The sequence below is a fragment of the Haliotis asinina genome, chromosome 12 (assembly GCF_037392515.1).
Source record: "Haliotis asinina isolate JCU_RB_2024 chromosome 12, JCU_Hal_asi_v2, whole genome shotgun sequence".
In the NCBI taxonomy this organism is placed as follows: Eukaryota; Metazoa; Mollusca; class Gastropoda; order Lepetellida; family Haliotidae; genus Haliotis; species Haliotis asinina.
Window position 1 is genome coordinate 47085971 of NC_090291.1, and position 11823 is coordinate 47097793.

General features: G+C 40.0%; 2 protein-coding genes across 3 annotated transcripts in view; both read left to right on the plus strand.

Moving 5' to 3' along the window:
* LOC137258357 (calcium-transporting ATPase type 2C member 1-like) overlaps positions 1–11823 on the plus strand; it is a 127292-nt gene that overhangs the window by 53437 nt on the left and 62032 nt on the right. The gene's annotated exons all lie outside the window — the stretch shown is intronic.
* Positions 4742–9693, plus strand: LOC137257873 (NEDD8-activating enzyme E1 regulatory subunit-like). 2 transcript variants are annotated; one of them, XM_067795361.1, is made up of 2 exons: positions 4742–4825; positions 7733–9693. In XM_067795361.1, the coding sequence occupies exon 2, from the start codon at positions 7768–7770 to the stop codon at positions 9373–9375; it is 1608 nt and encodes a 535-aa protein (XP_067651462.1). In that variant the 5' UTR covers positions 4742–4825; positions 7733–7767; the 3' UTR covers positions 9376–9693. The 2 variants fall into 2 exon arrangements, with proteins under 2 accessions (XP_067651462.1, XP_067651463.1); XM_067795362.1 differs by lacking the exon at positions 4742–4825 and adding an exon at positions 5005–5164.

Consider the following 11823-nt stretch of genomic DNA (forward strand, 5'->3'; position numbering starts at 1 on the left):
ATTGAACAGCGAAACCGTTCATGATATCAAGGTACCTTCCAAAACAAAGTTCACAGAGTAAAGCACAATCGGTTGGGATCTTCATTAAGGGTTTTGTTCTCCTCTAGCACCTCATACAGCCACACAAGGTTTCCTCGTGGATCTTTTTAAAACACGCCCCGAAAATGATGTCGCCATTGCTCAACAAGCAATTTTGGCGAACACGTCGACCCACTACACGAGGGCCAATCTGGCACGCCGGCGTTCAGTGTGCCAGATTCAGTGTAAGAATTGTTGAATGCGGTCACAGTAGCGTTCTCTTGTTGGAACATCAGTCCATGGGCATACCTCTGCATGAATGAATATAAATTGGAAGCAGGACAGGTGTTGAACTTCCCTCGAACAATAAAACATAGGGAGAACGTCCATGTGCGAAAAACTGTCCCCATACCATCATGCTTTCTTCACTAAGTCTGTCCAGTTCACGGACACAGACTTGAGCGTGGCCCCTGTCGTTGGTCAAACATGTTATTCAAGCTCTCTTTAAAAATGTGAATAAAAGCGCGCTGATTATATATGCATTGGACAGACCAGTAAATGAAATCCTAAGCATCACCATCGTCAATGAGTCCGACCACCCCTAGTTGCTACTTACTACAAGCTTCGGTCCCAGTGCACATTGCGTGTGTACATGTGGCTCATCACTGGATTGTCTGATTCAGAGTAGATCAATTAATGCTTAATGCGTCCTTAAACAACAAACAAAAACAACATACGAATGGCTTGTGGTACAACTGAAGGATTTTGGATAGTTTCGCAAGTTTGTCGGACAGTCCATTCGTTACACTTTGATCTGAGGAATTTGGAATTGGAGCTTTAAAGAAATACACTATTTTTGCGTGTTTTAATGATTAATTCAGGAACAGTGCCAAGGAGTAAGGCTATACGCTGCGGTTAGCAATATTTAAGTTATACCAGCTGGTGGCATCATGAATGGTTTAACACATAATACGATGGGAAGAATAGAATGATACGCTCCATGTTTCCTCCTAGCTAATTCACCATAAGGCTTACTCGTTGGTCCCAACTGACAAAACCTCAACTGTTCAAACTCTTGTCACTCAGAGAAATTAAAATAATGCTTGTTCTCGATTTTCAGTTGTGTTTGTCGACGTATTAACCACCTGCATCACAATTTTCTTTGCATTCAGTGTATTAAATGAGTCAGGTGTGTATTTATGTAAATGAGATTTGTGGCAAATGTACTTGAATAATATAACTCTCCCGTACTGAGAGATCAGGTTTGTAAATGTATATAATGATAATAATCCTTACATATTGGATGATTAAGCACGACATATTCTGACATGAATCATGACATTATTTATTCAATTACCATGCCTTGTCGGCTTAATATACAAGAGTCATCAGAAGGCACTTAAACATCTGCCTCATATATCTGACAAGACCAACTGAAAGATTTCGAGTTGTGCTCCGGAAACGTAGCCCATCCCAACCATTTCATTCAAGTATCTTTGTTTTTCGCTGATCTACACGTCCTTGAATAACACCAGATTTTCTTTGATATTTGAGTTTTGCGTTTCTTTTATTGAAGAGTGTTTATACCAAGATCTGCTGAAAATTCGAATCGTTTCCATGGAAACCCAGAAAATGAAAGTCACCACAATCTGTAAATAGCGAAAGGCACCACTTTGAGGTCTGCCTCACATATATGTCAAGTTTTGCTGAAAGATATTAAGAAGCTTTTGAGTTCTGCTCCGGAAACGAAGTCCATACTTCCATTTTGAGAATAAGTCCGAATCGTTTCCACGGAAACGGAGAAATAGATAAATCACAAACATCTGCAAATAGCAAAAGGCACCACAATAGGTTCTGACTGATATTTCTAACAAGTTTTGCAGATAAATATTGAACGGGTTGAGTTATGCTCCGTAAGTATTGCCTGTGGTTATTCTCCCAAAACGTTCACCGCCATATCTTTGCGAGTTTAAAACAACAACATGGTCGGTTCTACGGTAGCTGCACACTGGCTTACCAGAGCTGGAAGAGTCCAATGTAAGTGGTAACTTGTCGATTTGGCAGGAGAGCGTAATTACGGAACAGGGAAAACTAATTAGGACTGTTCCATTTCACCCATGGGTGTTGTCATAATCAATCCCCTCCGTTAGTGTCTAAATTATGGATGTGTAAGATATGGCTGACTATGCATCTATGTTTTGGGAGATAACCTGCCTATACAATACGACCGCCAATTCAGATCTGCCCAAGTGGGAACTTATGACATGTGTCAACCATGTCATCGAGTCTGAATAGCCGACCCAGTTAGTTGTCTCTTACGGCTGTATGGGTTACAGAAGATAAGTTCTAACCTGGACCTTCACGGGTTTTACAGAAGTATACCGACAGACCGCCGAGAGAGCCGGAGGGGTCTACCATTCCAATGTCAGCGTGCATTTGTTTGGGTCCTGTCGCGTGAGGAATTGGATTTATTAAACTAGGTTTGTTTTTAGGCCGCATTCAGCAATATTCCAGCTATATGGCGGCGGTCTGTAAATAGTCAAGACAATCCAGTGATCAGCAACATGAGCATCGATCTGCGCAATTGGGAACCGATTCCATGCGTCAACTAAGTCAGTGAGCCCGACTACACGATCCTGTTAGTCGCTTCTTACGACATGCATGTCAGATCAATTCTAATCCGGATCTTCAAGGGTAACACAAAAAGTTCAGTCCCACTGTCATTAGATCACGCCCATTGACAGAATACATTAACATACTCAAATACAAGGTCAACAATGATGTGTAAGTGTTTGTAAAGAGGAGTCTGAACATACCTGTCAGTCTCGAGGATCAGTGTCGTTAAACAGCATCAGCAACTCGTTTACTTATGTACATAACTAGGGACAGGTCCAGAAAGGATCCCCCGAAAAATAATTCACGGAGAAGCATTCCCCACTACCCTTTGGACTTCATGATTAATGTGCACCCCATCTTCCCAGCTCCTGATTTCTCATAAACAACATGCAAAGAGGAAACACAAGTAGTATTGTGATTGTAGTCATTCGTAGTGTAACTTGAGTAAACTGACTGCGTTACCAGCTTACCAGATGACATTTCCAAAGTTCTAACGCTGTCCAGAGTGTGGTTCTGCAAGAGGTACCTTGAGAATTGCCTAAGATGCAGATGTGCAAATACTGGTAGCTGAGATAAACTTGTTATCGACATCTCTTTCAGGAAGGATAAAATATGTATCAGGGGATTGAATATGAACTGGGAGTAGGAAACAACTGTTGCATTGATCTCAATATAAGTCGCATCGTCCCGGTGGCTTAATTCCTCTTGTAAAGCAGTTTACCGAGGATTAGTGATCGTGATCATCTGTAGAATGTCCGTGGTTATCGATTTATGACCTCAAAATAAACGAAACTATTTCTTCATCCACATCTTAAACATTCATAACACACCCTAAGTGAATGTGAAACAGTGCTGCATGTGATAATCGGTCACTGCATGGTTTCTGGTAGAAGAGAAATGATGGGCAAAATGAGAGATCCCGTCACAAAACGAACTCGCTCTATTTGAAGATCTACTCGTTCTTGAAACATTACATCACTGTGTATTGTATGGTTCAAGATGGTCAGTCTGACTGTGCAGGTGGGCACGTATTCTGCAGTCAAGGAGATCGGCCACTGGTCGCATCAAGAGTGACGTGGACATATGGCTCAGGGTAAGTGCCTTATCTTAACCCCATATAATTTACTATTGCCACATAAATAGAGGGAAGGTATACGCTGGGTATACTGGTATATCCACCATAATAACCCACCCCGCCTTCAGTACGGGTAGTATTATACACCCAAACGTAAATTCATGCGAAGTAGTCGTTCTGTGCACATTTTGCAATGCTGACATTAGATAAAGGCGTGTTGTAAGTTTTCCGTTGAGGTAATTAGCAGGTTTAGGGGTGTTAAAGAACCGTTCCTTATTCATGGCTAAGGCAAGGGTGTGTTGATGATTTTTATGCAGAAGCACATATGATGTGAATGACACCCCTAACTCCACCCACCAATCCACCTCCCCAAAACAAAATGGGTGAAAGAAATGTCATGATCACAAACATACTATGTTTGTTTTCTTTAAGTGGCATTTTAATAGAAGTTGGTATGATTAGGATATGAAGACTAGTACTTTTATGGATAGACAATCTCTTTCTTGCTGTGGATGCAACGTTTCGGTCATTGGTGTTTGACTCTGATATACATGTATATTTGGAAGTATGACCTAAATATTCTAGGCCATACTTCCAAATATGTGCCAGTGTCGAGCGCCTGTGGTTTCGGTGTAGATTCATTTTTTGCTTGTTATCGGTGTTAGAATTTACACCGGAACGTCGCATCCACTGGAAGAAAGAAGTTGTCTATCTGTACAAGTCTTCATCCTCATACTGTGTTTGGGTGAAAGAAATATCATGACCACAAACATGCTATGCATACAGTAATATGTTCATGATCGTGATATTCCATTTGGTTTATCCTAACAGGCGGATCCTGAGGTTGTGTGCAGGAGTGAAATTGTCCTGAAATTTTGATAAATTTCTATTGAAACTCGGGTGAAAATACAGTTCGTGTGCACATACAGACGCACGCGCACGCACGCACGCACGCACACGCACACTTCTCTAAAAGTTGTATCCGATTCTGAACACAAATAATACTGGAACAGCCCGGTTAAAGTTAGTTTTGCGATGCGTGACAAGATCTCGCGTGAACGAGACAATATTCAAGATGGCGGCGCCCAGCGATTGATCATTTTCGCCTGTTTATTGGTATGTGATGTTCTGTGTGACGTAAGCGAGATAGGTTGAGATAAAAAAAAGGAATCTAGTGTAATATGTAACGTCAGATTCAAACTTAAAATATTGGATGTAGTGTAACTGAATAAACTACCTTGGCTCACGACAGCGTTGTCGCGAGTCACATCCGCGATTATTCCGTTTTAAAATAGATATTTGGTGGGAACGATGTGTGGCAACATTACGGAGGCAAGAATGCAGTTTAGCGGTCCTAGATGCTTACATAGCGCTGCCTGGTTCTAGCTGCCGACTGTGGCTATCGCTTCACAGACTTCGTGCTCGTCGTCCATCGTTGTGTTCACTTGTGTTACTGTTAGTGTTACCTTTGGTGTAGGCTATGATCAACTCTTTCCTTATCGCTTGTATTAGCAAGTCCACACCATTTTTAGATCAACGGTTCAGATTTTTAAAACTATTTTTCCAAGGTTTGTTGATACATCAGCATTGCAACAAACTTTACCTGATTAAATTCTGTCCATCCGTTCTTGATCAACAAGGTGATCAAGTCAACTACTGTCAACTCTGCGAAATGTCCACATTTCCATTTTTGTGAAAAAAACGTCACACCTATTTATTTCAAGTACCAAACTATTTTAAGTAAATGTTGTTGAACCACAAATATATTAATAGTCTTTTCTATCAGCACAGTGCTTTACAGAGGAAAAATGTTTCATCTGGAATTATACGTCTTCTTTGAACATCCTAGAACTTCGAATCAACATATGTTTCAGGTCTGCAGAAGAAGAAAGAAACGGTTCATTAAACATCATGACTGATGTACAATGTCAATGTTGGCACAATCAGTATCTTAACACTAAATTATTGAAACAGATTCAAGTTAGAGAGTCAAGATTATGAAGTGCTACCTTTGTTTTGCATCAATTAAGATGAACTTAAGATTGTAACATGTTTTCATATATTCTAATCTTAAACCTGTATCACCAGTGTTGAAGATTCAATTTAGACAGTGCTTTTAAAGACAGTGCTGAAGATACCATGTTTCAAACCTGAAGCAAATCTGATCCTGAATTGTATCAGTGTATGTTGCGCATATGTTGTGATGCTGTAATGTGCAAAAAATACTTACTCTCTACCCAAATCTACATCATGTGTTTATGTAAGTGCTATGACATCCACAAATGAATAATGCTGAATTCTGCTTAAATTAAAAGATCAGTAAAATATTGTCAGTTTTCAAATATTACTATTATTAGCCACAATTTTGTGTTCTATGGCTGTCACTTCTGGATACAGACAGAAAATACATGTAAATCTGAAAATAACATACATATTGCACAAGGTATTTGAAACATAAATAATGCTTTCCTACCTGTTTAATAATCAAAGTACACACATTTGAACACTTTAAAACATATTAAGCATGTTAAATAAAATTACTCAATGAATGAGTTAATGACACGATCATTGTTAGCTGGATTCACACATGGAGTTGTCTGCCCCTGGCAATACACCCCTCCCTCACACAAATCTATCTGAAATGTGCATCCCTGGTTACATTAAGTTAAAATTTGTTTTATAATGGAGAGGATTGATGTGTGCTTATGATAGAAATAATCTAAAGTGTGCCATCGATTGATAAAACAAATTTCAATGTTCAGCAATATTTTAAAGGGTTGGAAAACTATGAAAGAACAGAGCAGACCAACCTTTTTCGCCAATGGCGCCAACTCGGGAATATCTTCTGAAGGGACCAGTCGTTGTTTTTCACCCAAATACATCGTGGAAAAAGCCAGAACGCGTAAAACAAGGACCCCCAAAATTGGACCAGGTTTTCATGAGTACTACAGAGTTACGTCCCTTGGCAACTCACTTAGTGTGGACTTGCTACTTGTATACGGTATATCGCTATGTGCAGTTTACTTCCGACATTTTGCTGACATCTCTTTTCTCGTTCTTCGCCGATCCATAGCATTAAAATGTTATTTTAGGTCTCACCCAAATCTGTGCCTATAACTTTCATGGCTTTCCGATCAACACCCCGTTACGTCCAGTAACCTTAGATAAGCCTTTCTTTTCACATTTTCATGTAACCTAGGGTTTGGCATCACTTGTCATCAACCACACCATCACCCTCCTTTTGAATAGTCACCTTTTACGATCCTTAGGGTTAGTGATATAGTATTGAGCCGTAATATGTCTTAATACTTTCAGAGAAAATGTCCAACAAGATTTGAGTAAATTCTGTATTTTTCACAGAGAAAAATGGTTTCTGTGCATGTACAGCAAAGTAAATAACATGGTGAAGCTTCCTTAGAATAAGTCACCACATCATTTTGTGAGGACAATCTCTATGTTAGGTCACATTGCTTAGTTGGGTGGAGGAGTAGGGTAATGATTAAAGCTTTTATTGTTAGTGCTAATATATATTCATTGAAATAACACTTGTTGCTTGTTCTTAAAGGCTTCATTCTTAAAACTTCATAATTTGAAGTTTAACATATAAAAAGAAATGTGTCTGGCGTTATATCTTAATGTTGATTACATCAGATTAGTACAGCATATCTCAACTTGTATGCGCAATTTATGGATTGTCTTTGAATCAAACATCTGTATAATTCATATTTCTTTCATTACATATCACAATGCAAAAGGCGACAATGCTTGTTGAAAGAGACACCTAATGGGATCGGGTGGTCAGGCTCACTCACTTGGTTGACACGTCATCAGTTCCTAATTGCTTAGATTGATGTTCATGCTATTGATCACTGGAATGTCTGGTCCAGACTCATTTATTTACAGACCACTGCCATATAGCTGGAATATTGCTGAATGTAGCATAAAACTAAACTTGCTCACTCCATGACAAAAAACATAAATTGACCATGATGATATACTATTATGATATTCCTTCTATTTCAGATTTAGATGCATGTTGAGTTATTACATGTAGCAGCATGACAGCCCCCAGCAAAAGTGGACTTGACAAGAATAATAAATATGACAGGCAGCTCAGATTGTGGGGTGACCATGGTCAGACTGCTCTGGAGTCAGCTCGTGTTTGCCTCATCAATGTAACGGCAACAGGGACGGAGATATTGAAAAACCTCATCCTACCAGGTGTGGGCTCCTACACCATAGTGGATGGCAATAAAATTAGTGGTGAAGATGTTGGAAATAACTTCTTCCTGTCCAAAGACAGCTTGGGAAGGAGTAAGGCTCAAGTAGCTACAGAATTCCTGGCTGAGTTGAATGAAGATGTCACGGGTGACTTTGTTGAGGAGAGTGCTGAAAATCTGCTACAGAGCAACCCTGATTTCTTCACCACCTTTAGCATAGTTATTGCTATCAACTTGTCTGAGAGGACTCTACTTCAGCTGGATGAGTTACTGTGGGAGAAAGGTGTGCCACTCCTTGTGTGTCGCTGTTATGGATTCATTGGTGAAATAAGGCTGGTGGTCAAGGAGCACACAGTGATTGAATCACATCCAGACAATGCCCATGATGACCTCCGACTGGACAACCCTTTCTCTGGACTGGTCCAGTACTGTGATAGTCTTGATCTTGCAAAGATGACAAAAAAGGAACATTCACATACACCCTGGCTGGTAGTTCTGTACAAGTTCTTGCAACAATGGAAAGAAGAGCACAATGGACAAGCACCGAAAAACTACAAGGAGAAAACCCAGTTGAAAGCTATGATAAGGCAAGGAACCAGGAAGAACGAAGATGATATCCAAGAGGAAGAGGAGAACTTTGAAGAGGCTGTACAACATCTCAACTCAGCACTTGTTCCAACTTCAATCCCATCAGAAGTCAAGAAAATATTTGAAGATCCAGCTTGCTGTCATCTGAATAGTGAAAGCAAATCATTCTGGATCCTTGCCAGGGCTGTGAAAGACTTTGTACAAGTCAAAGGTTCTCTTCCTCTGAGAGGAACCATTCCTGATATGACAGCTGATTCCGTGCGATACATACAGCTACAGAATGTGTACCGTGAACAAACTGAACGAGACATGGAGGAAGTGATGCAACATGTCCAGAGATTGCTGCAGGAGATCGGGAAGGGACCAAACACTATTGCAGAGAAAGATGTCAGGTTATTTTGCAAAAATGCATCTTTTGTGCGGGTTGTCCGATGTCGAAGTTTAGTGGAAGAGTATAACCCTTCCAAGGCAAACATCGCAGAATTGGGAATGTGTTTGGAAGATGAAGAGGGGGATGATATGATCTTTTACATCCTTCTGCGCGGAGTTGACAAGTTTTATGAAGAATTTAACCGTTACCCAGGCTGGTACAATGATCAGGTTGAATCTGACATCATTAAACTGAAGGCCTTCATTGTCAAGTTACTTCATGACTGGGGACTGCCGCCAACCGTCAAGGATGATTTTGTCCATGAAATTTGCCGCTATGGGGCTGCAGAGCTTCACTCGGTGGCAGCCATGATAGGTGGTGTCGCGGCCCAAGAGGTCATCAAGATCATCACTGGTCAGTTTGTCCCTATCAACAACACTTTCATCTATAACGCGATGAAGCAAACGTCGAAGACTGTACAGTTATAAAAGCTGAGGTAGATGGACTAGCAAAACCTTGTAAAATTGCTTCAGCTTCAACACCATTTAATGTGTCACATGTTGATTCCTAAATTGGAACACACAGTTTAACCCAGAAATTGGTGGATGCTGAACTAAATCATTAGTCATGCACACAAGATCAATAACAATTGACTATTTCGTTAAGATGCATTTTCAAGGAAAAATTGTTGTACCCAACAAATATTCTGTTTATCACGTTACAGGATCAGTATACATTTCTTTCACACTTGCCTATATAGCAAAGCTGGAACATGCTCTGATAAAATAAATTTTACAAATTTGCAATAGCCTTTACTGTTGTAATAATTTATCTTTGACTTTGACCTAAGGCTTATTTGCCTTAGAAGTCCAATAGGTCATGGCAAATTTACACTTGGCCAAATCTCTTAATAGGATAGTTCCTCAAAGAAGGAGATCCTCAGTTGATCCTTCCAAAACACTGAATGGCGGATAGTTTTGTCAATGTAAGTGTATTTAGTTTGTTGGTTTTGGATTCAGGGTGCAATTACTTAGACTTTTTTCAAAGTTCCTGCACCAAGTGCTACCTAGCTTGTAGATTGACTGCACCATTAAAATTTTGGTTGCACCTTAAAATAATGTCACTGATTCTAAAAAGTAACATAGCAATTTTCATAACAAGTACTCACTATGACATACATTCAAACGAACCAGGGGCTTCTTTCATGAAGCTTCTTTAACTAAGGTTAACATTAACTCCAGTTCTTTAATATTTCACTAACGCTACCTTAGTGTCTTAGGATTGCCTAAGTGCTTTGTGAAAGGAGGCCCAGGTCCCATGATGAATGATTCTGTTTCAATATTGCATTACAATTATACATTACCTCCAAGGGCGAACATATCAGGGTTAATATTTTTCATACAATGCCCTAGGGCAAAATATATCACTTGTCATGGTGACATGATGTCATGAACAATGCTGTGCTGTTATGGTTCTTCTGTGATGTTGCATCTACATGTAGATGGCAGGTAGTCAGCCCATGTTTGACAGTGGATTTGGGTTTATTTTCCTCAATTTAACGACTTTGGTAATAAACAGAATATTATATTGTGCTCATAGCATATTACGTTTACAACACCAGTGCCTAAATACTGGTATATCCCTCACTGTCACTCTGGAGATACCAACATTTAGGCACTCGTGTGGTAGACACAGTATAAATGGACACTCATATAATATCCTCTATTTATATATCTCGTATGTGATCAGTGTTACGTAACTGATCAATGAATACACAGATGTTCGTGCTTGTAACAAGCCTTGGTACTCCCAGCCACTTACTTCCCAACTAGATGGTGTAGTGGTTAGAGCGTCTACCCTGAGAGATGAAATTTGTGGGTTCGACCTGTGGATGTCATATTCCAAAATATGATACTTGTTGATCCCTGCATGGCGCCCAGCATTAGTGGGTACAACGACGACTGTCTGAGTGGGGTGTGGGGTATTGATGCTTAACTATGGCATGGTGAGCTGGCACTATAAAACTTGCTTAAGTCTGGGCTAGAACAAACAGACACACATACACATGGCACATGATGTACTTCGTCATATGAGCGAAATATTCACCTCACCTGACCTCACCTCACATCACCTCATTTAGTCAGTGGAAGCTAAAAATGCCTCAATCAGGTCAAAGTTATCATACTTTACTTGAATATCTCTGTCAGTAGTTTGGGGTCTGAGTCAGACTTTATTAAGGGTGAACAGTTTGAACATGCCAATCAAAGAAGTTGACAGTTGATCAGCCTTTGCTTAGAGGATGTGGGGAACAGGACACTCAGAACACTTGGCTTCTTCCCTATTTAATACAGAGTCACAAACATATGCTTACAATACAGTCTGAATAACAAAATGGATAATGCTTAAGCTGGGATGTCTTAGGGCAATGGAAAGTGTTTTGCTACATTTGTTCATTGGGTAACAGGTTTACTTGTTTTATGTCTGTACAACATTAACAGGTGATGTAAGGCTTGGGCTACAGGATGCATTGGTGGATCCAGGGGATTCAGAGATGAGATGCTCCATTTGAAATGACTAAAGGACACACTGAACTTAATGTGCCAAGAGTGTGTGTGTGTGGGCATATAAGGTAATGAAGTAAAGTACACCCACTGTCATTTGAATCTATAATGTCAGTCTCCAACACAGATTTGACGTGCCTATTTAAAGTTTACAAGTCTTCCCCACATACATACATTGTGTAACGCTCATTTCTTGATTACTTACCCCCCCCTCCCCTCCAAAAACACACACACACACACACACACACACACACACACACACACACACACACACACACACCAATGGTATTGCTTGAATATTGCTACAGGCTGCATAAAAAAAATCAGTTTACGCACACTCTTACTTCAAATTCTCCACCTGAAATGCTTTCAGAT

Excerpts from the sequence above, each read along its gene's own strand:
- LOC137257873 (XM_067795361.1), top strand. The coding sequence starts at position 7,768 with ATGACAGCCCCCAGCAAAAGTGGACTTGACAAGAATAATAAATATGAC.